At 36.0% G+C, this 21,571-nt stretch overlaps 1 protein-coding gene across 4 annotated transcripts; it reads left to right on the top strand.

Moving 5' to 3' along the window:
* Positions 1-11,714: 11,714 nt before the first annotated feature.
* Positions 11,715-21,184, top strand: TEX30 (testis expressed 30). 4 transcript variants are annotated; one of them, XM_012546236.3, is made up of 6 exons: positions 11,715-11,813; positions 16,480-16,553; positions 17,112-17,357; positions 18,847-18,898; positions 19,826-20,031; positions 20,979-21,184. In XM_012546236.3, the coding sequence occupies exons 2-6, from the start codon at positions 16,536-16,538 to the stop codon at positions 21,150-21,152; spliced, it is 696 nt and encodes a 231-aa protein (XP_012401690.1). In that variant the 5' UTR covers positions 11,715-11,813; positions 16,480-16,535; the 3' UTR covers positions 21,153-21,184. The 4 variants fall into 4 exon arrangements, with proteins under 4 accessions (XP_012401690.1, XP_012401689.1, XP_012401691.1 ...); XM_012546235.3 differs by having other exon boundaries at positions 11,729-11,856; XM_012546237.2 differs by lacking the exon at positions 11,715-11,813 and adding an exon at positions 11,883-11,987.
* Positions 21,185-21,571: the final 387 nt, after the last annotated feature.

Here is a 21,571-nt window from a genome sequence, read left to right as displayed (position 1 = left end):
AAAATATATCAGTTTTCATTTATGATGTAGGAACTATCAGTAGATGTAACTTACATAAATACAGGCTCTTTGGAGTCCTCCAGTTTCAAGAATATACTAAGTTCTGAGAACAAAAAAATTGAAAATATCTGTTATATACTTCTAAGTATGTTTTTAAGTACGTATTAAACACATTAGTTCCAACACTAGTATTTTCCTGTGTTTTCTTCCAAATTTCTTACTGTTCTCTTGTATGTATTTTTAAAATATTTTAATGTATTCTTTTTTTTCTGATATCACTACATTCTTATAATTACACTCTTATCCAATACCACTACTGCTCCAAGAAAAAAGAAAAGAAAATATCTCCTTGAACAAATAAATATGAATTTGATGTCTATAGGTCTTTCCTACTGGTTTACCAAATTGTCATCTTAGACAACTTTAGAAGCTATGTTGGTTTCCCACTATTGGTTTGGCATTTAATATAAAAAGAAGTAATTTACTAAATTCATGCCTACTTAATAGCATCTCAGTGGGTTAAGAGAATTAATCTATTATCTAGAAATTCTTAATCTATTACCTGTAAATAGTTACTAAGAGAATTTAACTCATTGTTTTTAAAGTTAAGACTAGTGTTATAAACTGAATTCCTGAAAAGATATTTTATCTTTTATATGTGATAATAAGTCCTTGTTATAATTAGTTGTTGACATACTATTTTAGGGATAGAAAAACCTTTAGAAATCTACTACACTCGTAGAGAAAAGTGCAGGGACACAGAGAGAAGAAAGGAAGGAAACAAACATTTATTAAACATCTACTGTGTCAGGCACTATGATGAAGTGCTTAGCAAGTATTTCTCTTGATGTTCATCATAATCCCAGGAAATACATGCTGTTACTATCTTCATTTTGTATTTGAGAAATCTGAATTTAAGAAAGGTTAAATGGCTTTCTCAGGATCACACAGCTCGTAAGTGTCTGAGGTAGGATTTGAACTCAGGTTTTCCTGACTCTAAGATCAGTGTTCTATCCACTAATTGCTTCAAGAGGAGGGAAGTCAAAAAATAAGGACTAAAATGCATTTCTCTTTAATTCTATCTACTGCCATCATCATCCTCAAATCCTACTTCACATCAAAACTATTAGTGCTTTTCCATTCCAAAATTAGCATACACATGTACATACACATATATTTTTAATCTACTTTAATGGGTACATATTTCTTTGATTAAATGTATGATACTTTAGAGCTCTTTCTTTTTTGTCTTTGCATCCCCAATACTTGCTACAGTGCCTGGAACATTACAGATACTTAACAAATGCTCATTGATCAATATCCCCATTAAGGAGGACCTCTATAGTTTGAGGGGCTATAAAGTGCTAATCAGTCAATAAGTCCATTTGAATGATAATGGGAATGTCTTTCTTCTCTGCCCCTCCCCCCCAATCCCTTATTGATCTTAGGATAGGATAAGTAGAATGTCCAAAATAATTTTTTCCCAACTTAAATGGATTCACTCATGTAATTTTTTAAAATTTTGCTTGTATTCTTATTAATTTTTTTTAACATTTCTCAATTACATTTTAATCTGGTTCACATCTCTTAGTTGATTCTTTCACCTCCCATTCTATCTTGCTTTGAAGCCTGAATTGGCTTCAAGCATTAATAATACTCCAGACACTGTAATACTGGCTTTTAAAAAATAGAATGAGAACGAGTTTGCTGTCTCAGATGATACTCAAGGGAGTTTTGTAGAGGGAATTCTTCCATTATGAAGAAAGCTGAAATAGATGATCTCTATGGCCTCCTCTAATTTGAGATTTCTATTATTTTTATTTTTTTAATAAAGGAAGCCCAGCTAAAATCTCCATTGTCTGTCTCACTATGCCTTGCAAGTGAGCTTGGGATCTTAAAAGCTATGCTAGTGGAATCTAAGCTTTGTTAGGTCCTACCAAGCAGAGAAGACTTAATACGTGAGCTTAGAAATAGCCTGTTTCTATATTGTCTAAGGATTTATCCTGAAGTGGATCTTAACTTAAGGTTAACCACCACATTATAACATTTCCAGCCACAGTAAAGATTGTCTGCTGTACTATGAAAAGTATTGCCCTTTTCATCTACATCATGGATTCTTGAATGAAGTTAATAACAGCAGAACTTTGAAGAGCAAGAATAGCTTCAGGAAATTTTTTTACTGTTCAGTTGGGGCTGATATCTACAATCCTTCCAATTCCTTCTCAGGTCACATCATTAAGCACAGAGAATTACAGATAAACACACCTCAGTGTCTTTGTTTATCCATGAATTTTTCCCTTTAATTCAGAGAAGTGTTCATCCATAATGAGATCTCCAAATGTTAACAGAATACTTCATTACTTCTGATATTTACTTTTTGATTCATGTAACTATCTCAACCCAAGGGAGGGATATACTTGACAGAATTTTCCTGAATTCCCACTCAAATAAAATAAATACAAGGTAGGGTTTTTTTTTTTTTGGGGGGGGGGGGGAATGGGATGGGGTATAGGTACTAGTGATTGAGAAGATGGTTTCAGGAAAGGCTTTTTGCTTCTTGAGCAGTTTTCAAGGATACAAGAGAGTCTACAAGGTGGAAGTGAAGAAGATATATATATATATTCAAACATGGAGAATGGCCAAGACAAACACATAGAGATAGGGTTTGGAGTGTTATTCAGGGAGGACAGCAGGAAACCCAATTTGGCTAGACATAGATACCAGGAGTACCAAGAGGTCAGAAGAAAAAAAAAAAGAAAAAAAAAAAAAAAAGCAGGACATAAGGGACAAATGTTAACTATAACATCACTAAACATCCTCCTTCTCCCCCCCACCCCCGGCATACAATCTATTTCTGAGTTCATCTCTGCAAAATGTCCCTAAGTTTTTCTATCTTTATTAGTAAGTCATCCCACAATGGCAGGTGAAAATTCAGAGTAATTGATGGGGGGGAGGGGAAAGGGGGAAAGGAGGGAAGAAGAATAGAGAGAATTCTACTTTGTTCCCTGTTTTAGAGGTGGGGTTGTACCTTCTCTTATTCTAGAACAATGACCACTTTAACTCAATTCAACAAACTTTTATTAAGCCTCCCAGTACACAGAATTCTGGCCTTGTGCGGGATCCCGAGTACGTAAAGACACAAAGAAAATAATTTTTACTCTTAAGAACTTATAGCCTAATGACTGGATAAAACAGAGACCCAGATAAATCTCTTAAATTTCTACTACATATCTAACATTTTAGTAGAACAAAAAATAAACAATTACTTTCCCCAAAAATGAAGATAATATTTATACAGAGAGATATGTATAAAGCAGGGTTTCTTAAACTTTTCCCATTCTCAACCCCTTTTCACCCAAGCAATTTTTATGTGACCCCAGGCACATAGGTATATAAAATAGGCATATAAGATAATAAATCATAAAGAAATTTATATTAAAGCAACTCTTTGATATCCATGGAATTTTACCATTTATTAAAGACAAAGCAAATTTTCAAAATGCTTGTTTATTTTTACATAAAGAATTAAATCTTGATGTAATATTTGATGCCTTTTTGTATTGCCAAATTTTTCATTACCTCCATATTCAGTTACATGATCCCTATGGAGTTGCATTGCACCGTTTAAGAAACTTTTGTATAAAATTTATATGTAATCTTAACTGGTGTGGTAGGTATTTGACTTAAGAGAATATCTAGCTGCTCCCCAGCTCTGGCCTCCATACTCATATGGGTAGAACTGGACTATTTTCTTAACTCTTCCCATCTGTACCACTTCTTCTTGAGTTGTTTTCCTATACAATCAAGACCTTCCTTATGCCCCTCTTACTGGAGTCCTTTTAACCTGCAGGGACAGAGCAGTTCATTAGATTTGTAAGGCTGTCTAATGCTACTTCTCTAAAGAAAGTTTGGCTAGCCTCTCTTCCTCTAACACCTTTGTTTTAACTAGCTTGTGACTATGAGAATCTTGGGGTGCAGATTAAATGGCTTATTTTTTTCTCTGCTTTAGGAAGTTAATGGAATATGTATATGTGTGTGTGTATAGACACACATACACATACGTTTGTGGTTTGTTTTTTTTTAATCTTCAAGTTTCTTTCTCATATACCTTAGAACCCCTATCCAGGACAACATTTTTCTAACAGTCTATAACTATCACTGTCCTTCTTTCTGGCTTTCCATTTCACAAAGTGAATACAGCAACTAGAAGTGGGCTACAATCCAATTTTTATCTTGAGCCTTCATCCAAGATATAAAAGTAAACTTTAGAGAATGGAGAGACTTGATTTTACTTATATTCTCTAAGGAGAGAAGAGTGAGTAGGTGGGGTGGGAGGCAAGGAGGTATATATAAATCCGTTTCTGGTAGCAATTCTTTCTAACAGAGAAGTACAGAACAATTAAACTAACCCTGCACCTATACTCCTCCCCTCCTCCTCCTTCCTATATGCCTTTCCCAGTCTCAGGCTACTTCTGTTACTGTTGCAAAGACAATCCAGTGCATTAACTGTTCAAATTATGCTACCTCTATGTTCTGTTCTGAGTCTTTCCTGTCTTCTGCTAGCTAGCTCTCCTGACTTTCAGTGGTTCTGCCAAGTTTCTACCAAGTTCTACCATATTTTTAAATCTATAGCTTGGTACTCACATCCCTCTCAGAGCTTTTTACTCAGGATTAGGAAAAGGGAACATTCTTTCCAAGTCATAGAGAAGAAATGAGGTCTTCTACCCTCAGATATTATTCTCCAATGTCCCTGATACACATACAAACGGATAATGTAGTGAGTCACTGGCAGCTGCCACTATCAGGAAAGGTCTCTTGTGGAAAATGGAAAGTGCTGTATGAGCTGAACTTAGAAGGAAACTAGGTAATTTAAACAGCAGAAGTGAGGAGAGAATACAGTCTAGGTATGGAGGGTTTTGCAAAGGTATGGAAGTAGTAGCTGAGGAACATCTAGAAGGCTGAAACATAGAGTGTAAAGTAATGTATATTAAGTCTGAAAGGTAGATTGGATCCTGATTGTGAAAGGATTTAAATGATAAACAGGTATTTGCATTTAATCCAAATGTAATAGGGAATATATATATATATATATATATATATATATATATATATTCCATTCCAGTAGCTCCATGATTCAGTGGCTAGTACGCTGGGCCTGAAGTCAAGAAGACCTAAGTTCAAATGTGGCCTCAGAAATTTAATAGCTGTCACAACCTCTGTTTGCTTTAATCTGTTGGAGAAGCAAATGGCAAAAACCTTCCAGTATCTTTGTCAAAAAAAAAAAAAAAAATGGACATTTTGGTCCATGGAATCATGAAGAGTTGGACACAACTAGACAACAAAAGTATTCTGTTACATTTCTATAAAATAATTTGTTCAGCCATTCTCCCATTCATAGGTATTTCCTTATCTTCCAGTTCTTTGCCAACACAAAAAAAAGATCTACTTTAAATATTTTTATACAAGTGGATCCTTTGCTTCTTCTTTTGACTTCTTTGGACTATAGGCTTAATAGAAGTGATACTGGATTAAAATAAATTAAATCAAAATGCATTTATTAAGTACTTACTATGCTAAGGACAGGAAACACAAAAAGAAATTCAATACCTGCCGTCAAGAAGTTTATGTTCTAATGGTGGGATATAACATAAAAAGGAAGCTGAAAAGCAAGTATCGGGGAGAGATAAAGATATATGATTGAAGAATGGTAAAGAAAGTCTAGATATTTAGGAATACATCTTGGAGAGAAATGAAGAAATGACTGACTTGGGAATCCCCCTTAAAATAGAGACCATTGGAGATAACAGACAATTGAAGGGATGGATGGTACTTCCATCTTTGAAATTCATGTGTATGGTGAGCTTTCAGGATAAAGAGGTTCCTATGGAATGGGAGATAACATCTAGAGAAACAGGAGTGCAGTCATTTTAGTGACTTTTGGAGAATAATTCCAAGTTACTTTTTGGAATGGTTGTTCCAATTCATTTTTTCCAGCAATAATTTATTAAGGTGCTTGTTTCCTCTGCAGCTTCTTCAACACTTGCCATTTTCTTTTTTTGTCAATTCTGCCAACTCATGATAGGCATGAGTTAAAACTTCAAAGTTACCTAAACTAATCTATTTATTTAGCGCTATACCAATCAGACTTCCCAAAAACTATTTTGATGACCTAGAAAAAATAACAACAAAATTCATATGGAAAAATAAAAGGTCAAGAATTTCAAGGGAATTAATGAAAAAAAAAAAATCAAATGAAGGTGGCCTAGCTGTACCAGATCTAAAATTATATTATAAGGCAGTGGTTACTAAAACTATCTGGTAGTTTTAGTACTTAGCCAATGCTAAGAAATAGACTAGTTGATCAATGGAATAGGTTAGGTTCAAAGGACAAAAAGCCAATAACTTTAATTATCTAGTGTTTGACAAACCCAAAGACCCCAGTTTTTGGGATAAGAATGCATTATTTGACAAAAATTGCTGGGAAAATTGGAAATTAGTATGGCAGAAACTAGGCATTGACCCACACTTAACACCGTACACCAAGATAAGGTCAAAATGGGTTCATGATCTAGGCATAAAGAATGAGATCATAAATAAATTGGAAGAGCATAGGATAGTTTACCTCTCAGACCTGTGGAAGAGGAAGGAATTTATGACCAAAGAAGAACTAGAGATCACTATTGACTACAAAATTGAAAATTTTGATTATATCAAATTGAAAAGTTTTTGTACAAACAAAACTAATGCAGGCAAGATTAGAAGGGAAACAATAAACTGGGAAAACATTTTTACAGTCAAAGGTTCTGATAAAGGACTCATTTCCAAAATATAGAGAGAATTGACTCTAATTTATAAGAAATCAAGCCATTCTCCAATTGATAAATGGTCAAAGGATATGAACAGACAATTTTCAGATGATGAAATTAAAACTATTACTACTCATATGAAGGAGTGTTCCAAATCACTATTGATCAGAGAAATGCAAATTAAGACAACTCTGAGATACCACTACACACCTGTCAGATTGGCTAGAATGACAGGGAACAATAACACAGAATGTTGGAGGGGATGCGGGAAAACAGGGACACTGATACATTGTTGGTGGAATTGTGAATACATCCAGCCATTCTAGAAAGCGATTTGGAACTATGCCCAAAAAGTTATCAAATTGTGCATACCCTTTGATCCAGCAGTGTCTCTACTGGGCTTATACCCCAAAGAGATACTAAAAAAAGGAAAGGGACCTGTTTGTGCCAAAATGTTTGTGGCAGCCCTGTTTGTAGTGGCCAGAAGCTGGAAAATGAATGGATGCCCATCAATTGGAGAATGGTTGAGTAAATTGTGGTATATGAATGTTATGGAATATTATTGTTCTGTAAGAAATGACCAGCAGGACAAATACAGAGAGGATTGGCGAGACTTACATGAACTGATGCTGAGCGAAATGAGCAGAACCAGGAAATCATTATATACCTCAACAACGATACTGTATGAGGATGTATTCTGATGGAAGTGGATTTCTTCAACAAAGACAAGATCTAACAGTTTCAATTGATCAAGGATGGACAGAAACAGCTACACCCAAAGAAAGAACACTAGGAAATGAATGTAAACTGCTTGCATTTTTGTTCTTCTTCCCAGGTTATTTATACCTTCTAAATCCAATTCTCCCTGAGCAACAAGAAAACTGTTCGGTTCTGCACACATATAATGTATCCAAGATCTACTGTAATCTATTTAACATGTATAGGACTGCTTGCCATCTTGGGAAGAGGGTGGAGGGAGGGAGGGGAAAAATCGGAACAGAAGTGAGTGCAAGGGATAATGTTGTAAAAAATTACCCTGGCATGGGTTCTGGCAATAAAAAGTTATTTAATAAAAAATAAATAAATAAATAAAACCTCAAAGTTGCTTGAAATTTGCTTTTCTCTATTGGTGTTTCGCAGCATCTTTTTTATGTATTGTCAATATGTATCTTTCTTTGAAAGCTGCCTATTCATAAAAAAAAATATATGTATAAAGACATTTAAATATAGTCAACTATTTATCATGTTCATTGCTGCTTATAAAAATGAGTTATCCAAAGCAATTTTGTAACATATGGTATGGTTGCCAGCATCAATCAAAGAAAACAGACTCATCTTAAACAACTCAAACATAACTAGGAAAATAAATTTATTAGGAAATTGAAGAAAGTGGAATGAAAAAGAGAATGAATAAGTAAATGGATAAAAAAAATTGTTAAAGTGCTAATGTTAAATATCTACTATGTGTCACACACTGTTCTAAATACCAGAGAAAAGTAGCAATTATTTCATTCCATAGTCCCATAAAAACCATTTTAGATTATTTGGTGCTTTCTGATCTTTGTTTTTGAGATTTTCTGATCTCGTCCAATGATACTGATGTGAAAGAAGGACTTTCTATGTACATTCTGTACGTACATTATCTAAGGACTAGCTCTTACAACCTTGACAGATAAAGCAATCTCTCTTGGAACCTTCAGCAACATTATTATTAATTTTTTTGATTTAGGATTATTTTATGTACAATTAAGCGTCAAGAAGCTCAGGAGAGAGATTACTAAGTAGTTAAAGAACATTTAACCTCCTAAATGTTACCAAACGCTGAAAATTTTCTCATTGTTTTGCCCCAAATCCTTTACAAACTGAAACAGGCTTAGAGAGTCTCATAAAAGAAAAAAAATGAACTCTTTTTGCCTTTTGATTACTGTGAATTTTCCCTGTTGTGAAATTTCATTAGCAAGTTTTTGAGGAAATTTTTAAAAGGAAGCACTTATCAAGGCAATTAGTACATGCTTAAAGGAGACTAATGAATGCTTCTCAGTGTGCTTCCAAATTTATACTCTGGAATCATGTGTCACTTTCCAGAGTGCTATTTGAAGAGGAAAAAAGTCTGGTAACAAAATGTTTTGGCAATTTTGTTCTTTTTTATATACTGCATGCAACAGAAAAGAGAGTTGGACCTGGGCCAGGAAACAGGAGGAAAGGTATTTGCTTAGAGAGTAGGACATTCCTGCTAGGAGGCATGGGGATATGGGGAAGAAAAAAAACAACCACAAATTTGAGTTTAGAGAGTAAGATGGCCCCCCAAGCTGGATCTTTCTCTGCTATGGATTACTTGGATGACTGCCTATTTAGCCTCTCCCAGCTCTGAGAAAACAGGTTTTTTTATCTGCAAAATGATAGATTTTAGAATCTTTAACCTTTTTTGTGGGTATCACAGATCTCTTTAGTGAAACTTATGGAGCCCCTTCTCAGAATGATGTTTTTAAAATAAAATGTACGACAATAAAGGAAATGCTGTTATCAAAATATTTTTTTAAAATTTACGGACTCCAGGTTGAGAAGCTTTGGATTAGACGATCTTTAATAGATCTTACGAAGCCAGATAGATGTTGTAGAGGGCAGTTCTGAATTCATTCCAAACTCAGGACACTTACTAGCCGTGTGACCTTGGGCATGTCACTTAACCCCTTATGTGCCTCAGTTCCTCATCTGTAAAATTCTGACAGGCCAGAGAAGGAAATGGCAAGAAAACACAATGTGCAAAAGTCGATAAGGTCACAAAATCAGACACGACAGGACAAAAACATCTCTCTTAATACATATGTGTGTGTGTATTAAAATCCAAAGCAACATCCTTTATGGGGTGGGGGTGCAAGGAAGGGGCGTGCTATGTATCTCAGACTTTGGGGAAGGCAGCAGTAAGCATGAGCTCAGATATCTGTGCTAGAATTGAGCATCGGACCTCCTGGAGTGCGTTTTCTCAACCTCCAAATGAGATTCATCCCTTCTTTATCGTGAAAAGGTTTGCACCAGTGCCCGACACACTGTAGGTGCTTAATAAATGCATTCCCTTCCCCCTTTTTCCCATTCTCTTTGAATCCAATGAGAGATTTAGGTTTTTTCTCCCGCCCAGGATGCCATTCAGGTATCAGACCTGAGTTCTAGCTTCGGGAAGGGAAGGGTTTTGAGGTAGCAAAGCCCTGTCTGTAGACTCCATGCTTTTCCAAGTAAGCAAGCATTGGAGCAAAGCAGGGGACCTCCTGTAACGCCAAAGTTCACTTTTAATGGGGTGACCAGTTCCTATAATTGTCCTATTTCGTAATTCTGCCTTAAGGTTATGACCATCCCCTCTTAATGGTTGAGATAAAGGTTTTATAGACATTCCTTAATGTCATTAGAATATCAGTAACCTCCCTTTATCCCCACCTAGGGTCTCTCCATTGTTGTTATTCCATTAAAAGGCTTGCTGTCCCGATACTGGGGGCTAGACTCTTTGAGATGATAGTCTCGTCTAGCCCTGGGATCCATTGGTCCCAGTATTTCTCTCCATTTGATAAAGTATTGAATTGGTTTCTAATCTGTCTTGCTCAGTTTCTTTTGGCATTTCACTCCATCCGCCCCAGTACTCAACTGCACTTTTTTGCACCAGCTCGCAAACGTAGAAAGGAACCTCCACACTAGCTGGATTAGTGCATCCAGTTTCAACTAACCAATTCCCTAGGCGTGTCTTTCCGCCCTTCACCCCTCTCTGCACACAATTGCGCTTGCATGCAAACGTATAAAGGAACCTCCACACAAGTTTGGTTAGTGCATCTGAATTCAATTAACCAATTCCCTACGCACATCTTCCCGCCCTTCATCCTACTACGTGCACACAACTGCACCTGCGTGCAAAGGGGAAAAGGAGCCTCCACACTAGCTAGATGGGTGCATCTGGATTCAATTAATCAATCCCTGAGGCACATCTTCCCGCTCTCTACCCGTTCATGCTCAAAAATGGACCAGCGTGCAAAAGGAGAAAGCAACCTTCAGGCTAGCTAGATTGGTGCATCAGAATTCAATTAACCCAATTCCCTACGCACATCTTCCCGCCCTTCATCCTACTACGTGCACACAACTGCACCTGCGTGCAAAGGGGAAAAGGAGCCTCCACACTGGCTAGATGGGTGCATCTGGATTCAATTAATCAATCCCTGAGGCACATCTTCCCGCTCTCTACCCGTTCATGCTCAAAAATGGACCAGCGTGCAAAAGGAGAAAGCAACCTTCAGGCTAGCTAGATTGGTGCATCAGAATTCAATTAACCCAATTCCCTACGCACATCTTCCCGCCCTTCATCCTACTACGTGCACACAGCTGCACCTGCGTGCAAAGAGAAAAAGGAGCCTCCATACTAGCTAGATGGGTGCATCTGGTTTCAATTAATCAAGCCCCGAGGCACATCTTCCCGCTTTCTACCCCTGCAAACTCAAAACTGGACCAGCGTGCAAACGGAGAAAGCAACCTTCGCGCTAGCTAGATTGGTGCATCTGAATTCAATTAACCAATTCCCTACGCACATCTTCCCGCCCTTCCTCCTACTACGTGCACACAGCTGCACCTGCGTGCAAAGAGAAAAAGGAGCCTCCACACTAGCTAGATTGGTGCATCTGCATTCAATTAACCAATAGCCTAGACACGTCTTCCCGTCCTTCACCCCTACGAGCACACAATTGGACTAGCGTGCAAACGGAGAAAGGAACGAGATTGGTGCATCCAGGTTCACTTAGGCGCGTCTTCCCGTCCTTCATCCTTACGTGCACGAATCTGCACCAGCGTGCTAACGTTGAAAGGAATCCTCCTCCCCGCCCCGCGCCCCCACGCTAGCTTGATTGGTGCATTTATATTCAATTAACCAATTCCCTAAACGCGTCTTCCCGCCCTTCACCCCTTCCTGCTGATGTGTGAGCTGCTGAGCCCGTGCGCTGCGTATCGCTCTCTGATTGGAGGAACTGTCATCTGGGAGTAAGTTCTCGGTGCTGAATTGCAACTTTCTGTAGCTCGCAGAGTAAGAGCCGTTAGATAACTCCGTTTCATTCCGTACTGTAATCTGCTTTCCCCAGCTAGACTGTCAGCTCCCTTAGGGCAGGATGGGTGGCGCTCAGCTGTTTCCCTCCTCGGTGCCCTACCCTGTGGCTGGTCAGTAGTTGTAGCTCAGGGACTGATGCACTGGGCGGAGAGGGGGGTCCAGTGGCCACCTGAGTCCGCTTGTCGCGTTCCCTCCATCCGCTGCCTCCACCCCCAGACTGCGCCCTCCAAAATTATCTTGCACTTTAGCTTGTTGTGCTCTTAGTCTTGTTTGGGTTAGAGTGGGAAACCACGTAACCCTCTAGGAGGCTGCAGTGGAGGCGAAGGGAGTTAGGGGTTTCAAGACAAAGAAGAAAAGCATCAGAGGGGCCCTGTAGCGTTTAACTGTAGTTGTCACGCAATCCAACCTCGTCGTTTTACAGATAAGGAAATCATAGAGATTATAGAGGAGGATTTGAACTTGCGCCCTCTAGTTAGCACTCATTGTTAGTAGCCTTTGATCTTTTTATTTTAAATTTAATGACAAATCTCTTCTTTTCCTCTAATTCCCCCCACTCCCCGCATTGATTTGTTTTAATACTTGATGGTATACACAATTAAAGATCTGGTACTGCCAACTGATAGTTTTGTTTCCAAGGTTTTCCACTATTTCCCTTAAGATTCTTGATCTTTTGTCCTAGCTATAATTTTTTTATGCTTTTTTTTTAGTTCTGTAAAAATCATTTAGTTGATTGATGTGGCTTTTGAATACGGAAATTAATTTGGGTGGTAATATTTTTATTATATTAACTTTTCCTACTACCCATGAGCAATTAGCATCTTCTCAATTATTTAGGTCACTATTTTGGCAAATGGTAGTATGCAATTGTTTTTATACTATTATGGCTCTCTTCATCACAAGATCGTTGGAACTGGCATTTGATTCGTTATTTTAAAATGAATTGATATAATTTATTAAAATTATTGGTTTTAATTTCTAGTAATGTAAATATTAGTAGCTATAACCCGTATAAACAAAAGTTCGTTATGATCTCAGTAATTTTAAAGCATACAAAGGGATCCTGAGACTAAAAAGTTCGTGAATTATTGGTTTTTGAATGCTGAGAGATAGTAAATGACCAACGATCATCTAGGAAGGGTGTGTAGGAGGTAGGAATTGAACCCAGTTCTTCCGGGCATTGAAGCCCTTTCTTTCTATCCACTGAGCCATGCTGACTGAGGATTTGGTGAATCTGTTTAAAAGCAAAACTTGCTGTTTGCATCCTCTAAGGGTTATTGTTGATAGTCTTTCGTTCCCAAAGAGGCTAGTTTTGTTTCCTTATTTTCTGTTCTAATTCCTTTGATTTCTAGTACAATATTGAATAATAAAGGCGGGTAATGAGCATTTTTGCTTCCTTAATCTTACTGGAAAGAGTTTGAGCTTATATCCATTACAGATAATGTTTGCTGAGTTGTAGACAAATATTCCTTATCACTTAAGCTCCATTTATTTCTATGCTTTCTAGTGTTTTCAATAGGAAGGCTTTTTCTGCATCTATTGATGTAATCATATAATTTCTGTTGGTTTGTTATTGATACAGTTAATTATGCTAATAGTTTTCATAATATTGAATCAAGCCTGCATTCCTGGTACAAATTCTATCTGGTCATAGTATATGATCCTTGTGATATGTTATAATTATTTCATTTAATTAATATTTTATTTTAAAATTTGCATCAGTATTCATTAAGGAATAGGTCTATAATTTTCTTTTCCTGTTTTGGCTCTTCCTGGGTTAGCTATCAGCACCTATTTGTGTCATAAAAGGAATTTGGTAGGACTCCTTCACCTGTTTTTCCAAACAGTTGTTGTTTTTCTAAACAGTTTTCTAATTCATCCTATCTCCAACCTCTGATGTTGTCTAGCCTTTATCCAGACAGTTTCAACATAGCAATCCATTTTTCCCTAGATCCTGACCCCACCCTTCTGTGTCCCCCAGCCATAAGAGATTATGTTCCCGCCTTGTTTCTGCTTGAGCCTATGAAGCTATTTTTATGTAAAATACCATTGAAAAAAGTTTATGTCCAGTATAAATTCTACTAGATCTATTAAAGTGCTCCTGCTACTTGAAAGTTTTCATTAGGGTGGGAGATACTTTTTCTTTCACAACTTTTATGGTAATGTTTTACATAATATCACATGTTGTTTCTTAATGGTGGTGATGTGGGAGGACCTAGAATTCAAAAATTTAAAAAAATAAATGTTAAAAAAAATTTTGAATGTAACTGGGGAAAATATTAAATTAACTTAAATTGTTTTCTCTCTGTGAAAGTAAGGTACTTGAAGGCAGAGATTATTTTTGCCTTTTGTTGTGCTCTCAGCGTCTGGCATTGGGGCCTGTCACCTAATATTTAAAGAATGCTTCTTGACTATCTTCTAATTTATTTCCTTTTTATTTGTGAGTTGTTGAGCCACTTCAGTTGACTTTATTTGGGGTTTTCTTGGCAAAGATACTAGAGTGGTTTGCCATTTCCTTCTCCAGTTCACTTTACAGATGAGGAAACTGAGGCAGATGGGATTAGGTGATTGGGTTAAGTGTCTGAAATCAGGTTTGCTCTCAGGAATGAATCTTCCTTACTAGGACTAGTGCTCTGTCTATTGGGCCATCTAGCCAGCTGCCCCTTCCTGTGTGTCTATATGAACAAATATCTCCATGTATGTCTATTTTTTCCCTGAAGCCCAGTTTCCCTTCCCCAAAATGAACGTACTGACTGGTCTGTCTCCGTGATTATTGGTTAATTGTGTGAATACTTGTTAACCTTCTGCCAACTAGACTAGTGTAGCAGTGACTTACAGATTGTACAGACTCTTTGCCTACCTACAGTTAATACCATTCCTGAAATGTTCTAGAATGTTTCTTCTAACCGTTGTCACAGCAAATACTGAGTTCTCAAAGGCTGGGGGGTGGGGGTGGGGAGAATAAGAGAAAGGAACTGTCTAAATTTCTGGAAAAGATAAGAAGAGCTACATCAGCCAGGGAGCAGTAGGGATCTTGACAGCACAATTATGGTATGAATAATAGAAGGCTTTAACAGGTAAGATAGTAATGGAGTTAAGATAGTGTAATCCTATGTAAGGATAGGCTGTGTCTGGGAATAATAATATAGAATCCTATTCATTTCAATTTAGCAACCATGCATTATATTATACTCAAGGCACAATGTAACTGATGAGAATATTAAGATTTTTAAAAAATTACATTGTTCCTAATCTCAGAGTTTATATTCTGTTGGGAGGTAGGTTTTATAAACTGTAGGGAATTAAGTATAATACAAGGTTGGGAGTGATGGGGCCAAAGGAAACCAGATAGCAGGTTCATTCTAAGGAAAACTTGAGGAAGAAAGAGAATATTTTTAACCCAAGACAAGGTATTGTTTAGAAAAGGCTTCCTGGACGAAGTAATTTGAAGTTCCTTTAGAGAAGGGGCCCCATTTTATTCAACTGTGATTGCCCCTGGTTGAGTGTGGTACCTTTTGATAAATTAGATTCTTAATGTATTAAATTGCTGAGGAGAAAGTGAAGGATTCCAAAAGTCAGAGATTGGGGAAGAAATCCATTCCAGGAGTGACCTTCCCACGATAATATACTGTGCATTACTATGAAAAGAATATGGTCCTATATTTGGAGGATGTAGTTTAAAAATAAGTTTTCCCTGACTCTTATGACTTTAGACATGTCATCCAACCTTATTGGACCTCACTTAAAAGTAATAAGTGTTTGGACTAATTGGCCTCTGAGGGGAAATCTGGCCCTTTCCATCTCTAGTTCTATAACGTTAAGATGGCAGTAATTATGCAGGATTCTCTCTGGCACCAGTTTAATGGAGTTCATTACATTTGTCTTGAGCTTTCACTAAAGCCTAAGGTTCCTGTTGGGAGAGACCTGTTCCCAAATCTCTGGAATTCTGCTTCCTTTTTTCGAAAAGCAGCAGCCTCTTCCAGCTGGCCCAAACCTCCACGTTGATTTTTCAAAGCAGCATAACATAGGATCACAGTTTTGGCCTTGGAAAGTACCTTGGAAGCTATCAAGGTCACTTCCCTCATTTTGCTGGCAGCTTGGCTGGACTGGAAATAAAGGAAGACCCGAGTTCACAATTTGCTAGTTGTGTGACACTGGCTAAATTATTTAACATTTTTACAACCTCATTTTTGTTTTCTGCAAAATGAGGATAATGTACCCTTAGAGGATAATTTTAGTGCCCTCACTCTTACAGGGTCAGTGCTATATCAACATTGTCATTGTGATAGTTATTACAAATGGGAAACAATTTTTTAAAATTTCCATCAGCAAGTTCTCACAGGCTGAAGGTCATTAGCAAAACCTAAATTTTCCCCATTGTGCTATGTTGCCTTGGTATCATACTCTCTTCTATTTGTCATTCATTTATTCCCCTTGGTCATAGAACCAATAAAGAATATCCATGGGAACCATGGGAAATGATGAAAAGAATCTTCAAAACTTAACATTCAATGTGATCACAATCTATTCAGAATGGCAAGTGGCTTTTAATGTGTTTGTGTCTGTTTAACGTGTTCACTTCAGTATATTTTTTTCTGATTTCAGGTCAGAGGTGTTTGTGTCAAAGAAATACATGCTGAGATTCTAAATTGATCCTGAAAATGAGTAATTATTCTGAGGTAATGTATGTGTTCGATATGTACTTCTGTATTCTGGGACTTTTTTCCCCCCCAACACATTTAACTTCAGACCATATTTTCCTTCCAATTTCATCTTCCAGTAATAATCTTTCTTGTTCATATCTTTGTTCTCTTTTGAGTTTTGACATTGTAAACTTTTGGCAGATCTTGGGCTATCTCTTGGAGCTAAACAACGCTATTACTTTTAATAATGATGTATAATAAAATAAACTAGTATTACTCAGAGCTAAACAATACTACTACTTTTTAATAATGATGTATAATAATAAAATAACAAACTAGTATTACTTAGAGCAAAACAATACTAGTACTTTTAATAATGATGTGTAATAATAAAATAACAAACTAGTATTACTCAGAGCTAAACAATACTACTCCTTTTAATAATGATGTATAATAATAAAATAACAAACTAGTATTACTCAGAGCTAAATAATACTAGTACTTTTAATAATGATGTATAATAATAAAATAACAAACTAGTATTACTCAGTCTAAGAAGTAATTATTTTAACCTTTTGGTCTGTTCCTTTGTAGGTTAAAGTAAAAATACCTTTTGGAAATAAGACCCTGGATGCTGTTTGTTCTGTCCCTGATAAGATATTAACTGACCAAGTGTTAATATATGCAGTGATTCTTACTCATGGAGCTGCAGGAGATATGAATTTTCCTCAATTGAAATCACTGGCAAGCCATCTTGCGACTCATGGCATCTTGTGCCTGAGATTTACTTGCAAAGGCCTCAATATTACACACAGGATAAAGGCATATAAAGCTGTTTTGGTAAGATAAATCATTTGCTGTTTCATAAAAAAAAATATTGAAGAAAATGCAGTAAAAAGGAATATATTCATTTGGTTTAGGTTTTATAAAGCAAGCATTTCTGGGGCATTTATTCAACAAACACTTATAGAAAACCTACTTTTAGGCAAGGTAACCAAAGATGAATAAAATGTGGTCAAATGTGGGCATTTGGTATAGATGAGAGGGCTGCACTTAAGAGAGTCAGGAAAGCTTTCAAATCCTGCTTCAGACATCTGCCTCAGGTAGCTACTAGTGGTAAATCATTTTGACAAATGATTTGATCTCTCTCGGCCTCAGTTTTCTTATCGGTAAAAAGAAGATAACGACAGTACTTACTTTATAAAGTTATGGAAGAATCAAATAAAATAACTGCATGTAAATCGGGCATATTGTGAAATTTAAGAGTACTATTCAAATATTCACTATTTTTAAAATTAAGAACATAATGAAGGATATGCCAGTCACTGAAATAGAGAGTTGCTATGTATTATCTGAGAAGTGTAAACAAAATATTGTGGGGATTCTGGAGGGAACTATCAGGCCATAGGAAGGATTTGAGGAGGAGGGAAGCAGCTGAATAGTGAGAGTGGAAAATTGTTGAGAAAGCTCAAAAGTACATTTGGGTTAGATTGTTAATGACCTTTCAGGAGTTTGGGACTCACTGAGTAGAAAATGGAAGGCCATGGAAGATATATCCTTATAAATAAATTTTTGAGGAGCAAATTAAAACTTTTATCAGATTCTTTGTGTGTTTGCTAGTGGGAAAGTTGTTTCCATGGTGATAACCAGACTCACAATTACAGCCCTATGCCCTTTGTATGGAGTCTACTTCTCATGGAAGAATTGGTATAGCCTGGAATTCTCATCTGATATTTGAGTATGGGGTTATAGCAAAACTTTGAAGGCCCTGCTTCTGTACATTTTTTACTCTTGCCTAAATGTATCTGATCTGTTTCTTCTTCCGGCTATTTGTCAGATTGTGCTTCTAAATAAGGCGCAGCTATTTGTCAGTCCCCTACTCCAAAACTTTCAGTAGGATCCTATTGCCAGTTAAATACAATCTAAATTCATTAGCTTACCCACATCTAATTAGTTGCCTTTTACTTCTCCTACTTTAGTTCCGACTGTTCTCTTTATGTTCTGTCTAAATAAAACTACTCAATTTCCCACATGTATTTAATATTGTATGTTACATATGCATGTGTTTGATATAAATGATATAAAACATATTTAATAATAGGAAAGCTCTTTACAACATTCTCAACAAGTAACCATCCAATTTTTATCACTAGTAATGATCAATTACCAGACTTTAGCTAAAGTTTTTTAGTTAACACATTTAAATATTGTTCACTCCTAATAACAAAAAACCAATTATTCTCAACTTCAGAAGTACACCAAATACTTTATTTAACAAGAAACAATTTTACCCTTAATTTTTTCTCCATTTTGGGCTCTTTTTTCTTAGGAATACCTGAAGACTTCAGATGAATACAGACTTGCAGGTATTTTCCTTGGAGGTAAGTTGATGGTCTTTGAATTTTGTTGTGATTGAAAAGCTCCCCCTCTTTTTTTTTTTTTTTTTTTTTTTCTTTTTTAACATGAAGGTAGTCTATTGCTGGAGTGATGATAGGAGCTCATCAAGAAATTTTTAAAAGCATAAAGGTGCTTGGATCTTTCTTTCTTTCTTTCTTTCTTTCTTTTTTTATGGAAGGAAGCTTCCATTGAAAAAAATTACAGATTTCTTAAAAATATTGATGAAATATAGAAGAGAAATAAAATTTCTTTGAATAGAATGCCAATGTTAGGATCTTTTTAAAAAAAAAAAAAAAAAAACTTTTTTTGAAGGATAACTTAATAGGATCATAAAGCACTTTTCTGACTTTAATATTTTACATTTGCTGTCTTTATAGAAAATAACACAAAGAAAAGGAGACATCTTCCCTAATCCATTATTGTTCAGGGATCCTTTTGATAGTATTGTCCTTAAAAGGGTAATCAGTAAAAAGAGTATACACAATTTAAAGAAGGAACATCTCGTTTCATATTCCAGCTTTACTACCTACTACTAATCTATGTGGCTTTGGGCAAGTCAACTTAACAACTTTTAAGGCCTTAAGTTCCTCATTTATAAAATGAAAAGATTAGAGGAGATAACTTCTTCCCTTCCAGCTCTCAATCTGTGAGCCCCACAGCTTCAGAAAATCATGACATCTTGATATTTGTATGGGAATGATTTGTTAATTTATCATTTCTTCTAGAATCTTCAAGGCATCTCCTTATCTAACTGCCCCATTCAATGTGTAGAACAAAGTAAAAAATGTATGATTTCCCACAGGTGGGAGATTAGTTTTAAAGTTAGACCCTCTTTAAAAAAATAGACTATATACTGTTGTCAGTAGTGGCTACTATTGGGTAACTTGATTTTTTAAAAAAATTGATTCTAGGTCGTTCAATGGGTTCTAGAGCTGCCGCTTCTGTGATGTGTCAGATTGAACCAGAAGATGTCGACGACTTTATCCGAGGTCTCATTTGCTTTTCTTATCCCCTACACCGTCCAAAGCAGCAGCATAAGCTCAGGAATGAAAATTTGCTGCTTATCAAAGGCCCCGTGCTCTTTGTCTCAGGCTCAGCAGATGAGATGTGTGAAAAGGTAAAAAAAAAACAAAAAAAACAAAAAAAAAAAAACATGGTTTTAGAGCGTTTACTTGATGAGGTTCTTTAGCAACAAATCAACTTACTTGGAAAATTCAGAATTGGTTCAGAAGAGCTGACCTTGTTTATTGGACTTGATGTTCTGTTGATACCTCAGATTTGAGAGAAGTAGAGAGCATAGATCCCATAGTTACACTGCCCCATTTTGTAGGCTAGGTAAGAGCCAATTAACTGAGTAGAAAACATTGATATACAGGAACAAGAAAAATTAAATCTTGAGTCTGTGGAGAACTTTCTTCTCTTACTATTATAGCTGCTGTATTAGCTTGATAGGCTATTTCAACTTTTTAGTATTGAGATATAGATTCTTTGAAGTTTATTCACACCATAATATACTTTGACAAGGATGTTAACTATTGAATATACTGATTTTATCCTCTTGTATTGTAAAAATGGATCTTTTTAAAGGACTTATAGAATCATGGTGGATTATATTAATTATAAGACCAATGATGAAGAATTTGACCCATTTTATGACAGATGACAGATTCATGGTGAAGAATAAGAGACAAGTTTTTAGATATTCCAGTGCAATAATTTATTTTTGTTTTGACTTTGTTTTTTTCAGGGAAAGTGGGTTAGGTTAGAGGGAAGGAAAATGTTTATTAATTGAAAATATAAAATGGTGTTGCAATAACATACTAACCACACACAATTCAACTGACCATAACTCATAGAACAATTATCAATAATAAATGCTCAGCAAATTGTCCCTCTGGATCTGAAAGAAACCGTCTTAGACATCCGATAAATAAATTTGTATAAGAGAGGGATAGTGGGGAATGGCTTAGTAACACTTGGTGGATGAGATGATAGTAGATAGCATAATCACAAATTAGTATTAAATCTGTTTTCCTCCTTTTCTATTTTTTAAAATTTTTTTAGAAATTGCTGGAGAAAGTAGTAAAGACAATGAAAGCCCCTACTAAGATCCACTGGGTTAAAAAAGCCAGTCATTCCATGACCGTGAAAGGACGATCTGCAGATGATGTTTTGAAGGAAATCAACACACGTGTTCTTTCTTGGATCCAAGAAATCATTGAGCTGGACAAGAAATAATTCATTGATTAAAAGCCATGTGTCATTTGGAATTTGTATATTTGATTTGATAAGAAAAACAGCAAATCTTTCGAATTGTGAGCATGTTAGAACTGTTTAATATATCTTTATGAATATGCTTTGAAAGCAAATGTTAACCTTGTTTAAAAAATGAAAGATGAAACTATTTAGATTATAATAGATTTAAGTGGCTTTAGGCAAATCTACTTTTTCAAAAAATTATTTTTTCTCACTTATGCTACTGTTACATAATTTGATAATTGCCAAATATTTCTTTAGAAATATTTTTTTTCAACTATAATACATTTGGTGTATAGCTGTTTAGAGTAAATGAAATTATCCTTTAGTCTGGCACCTTATATTGGTGAAATTACATGGTTGGACAAATAAATAAAGCCAGTCATGTAAGAATATAACTA

This window comes from Sarcophilus harrisii, chromosome 3 (genome assembly GCF_902635505.1).
Source record: "Sarcophilus harrisii chromosome 3, mSarHar1.11, whole genome shotgun sequence".
Lineage (NCBI taxonomy): Eukaryota > Metazoa > Chordata > Mammalia > Dasyuromorphia > Dasyuridae > Sarcophilus > Sarcophilus harrisii.
The sequence above is the reverse complement of the archived record's forward strand: the minus strand, read 5'-3'. Positions and strand labels throughout refer to the sequence as shown.

Excerpts from the sequence above, each read along its gene's own strand:
- TEX30 (XM_012546236.3), top strand. Across the intron at positions 17,358-18,846 it reads AGGCATATAAAGCTGTTTTG|GAATACCTGAAGACTTCAGA; the intron begins GTAAGATAAATC and ends CTTTTTTCTTAG. Across the intron at positions 18,899-19,825 it reads TGCAGGTATTTTCCTTGGAG|GTCGTTCAATGGGTTCTAGA; the intron begins GTAAGTTGATGG and ends AATTGATTCTAG.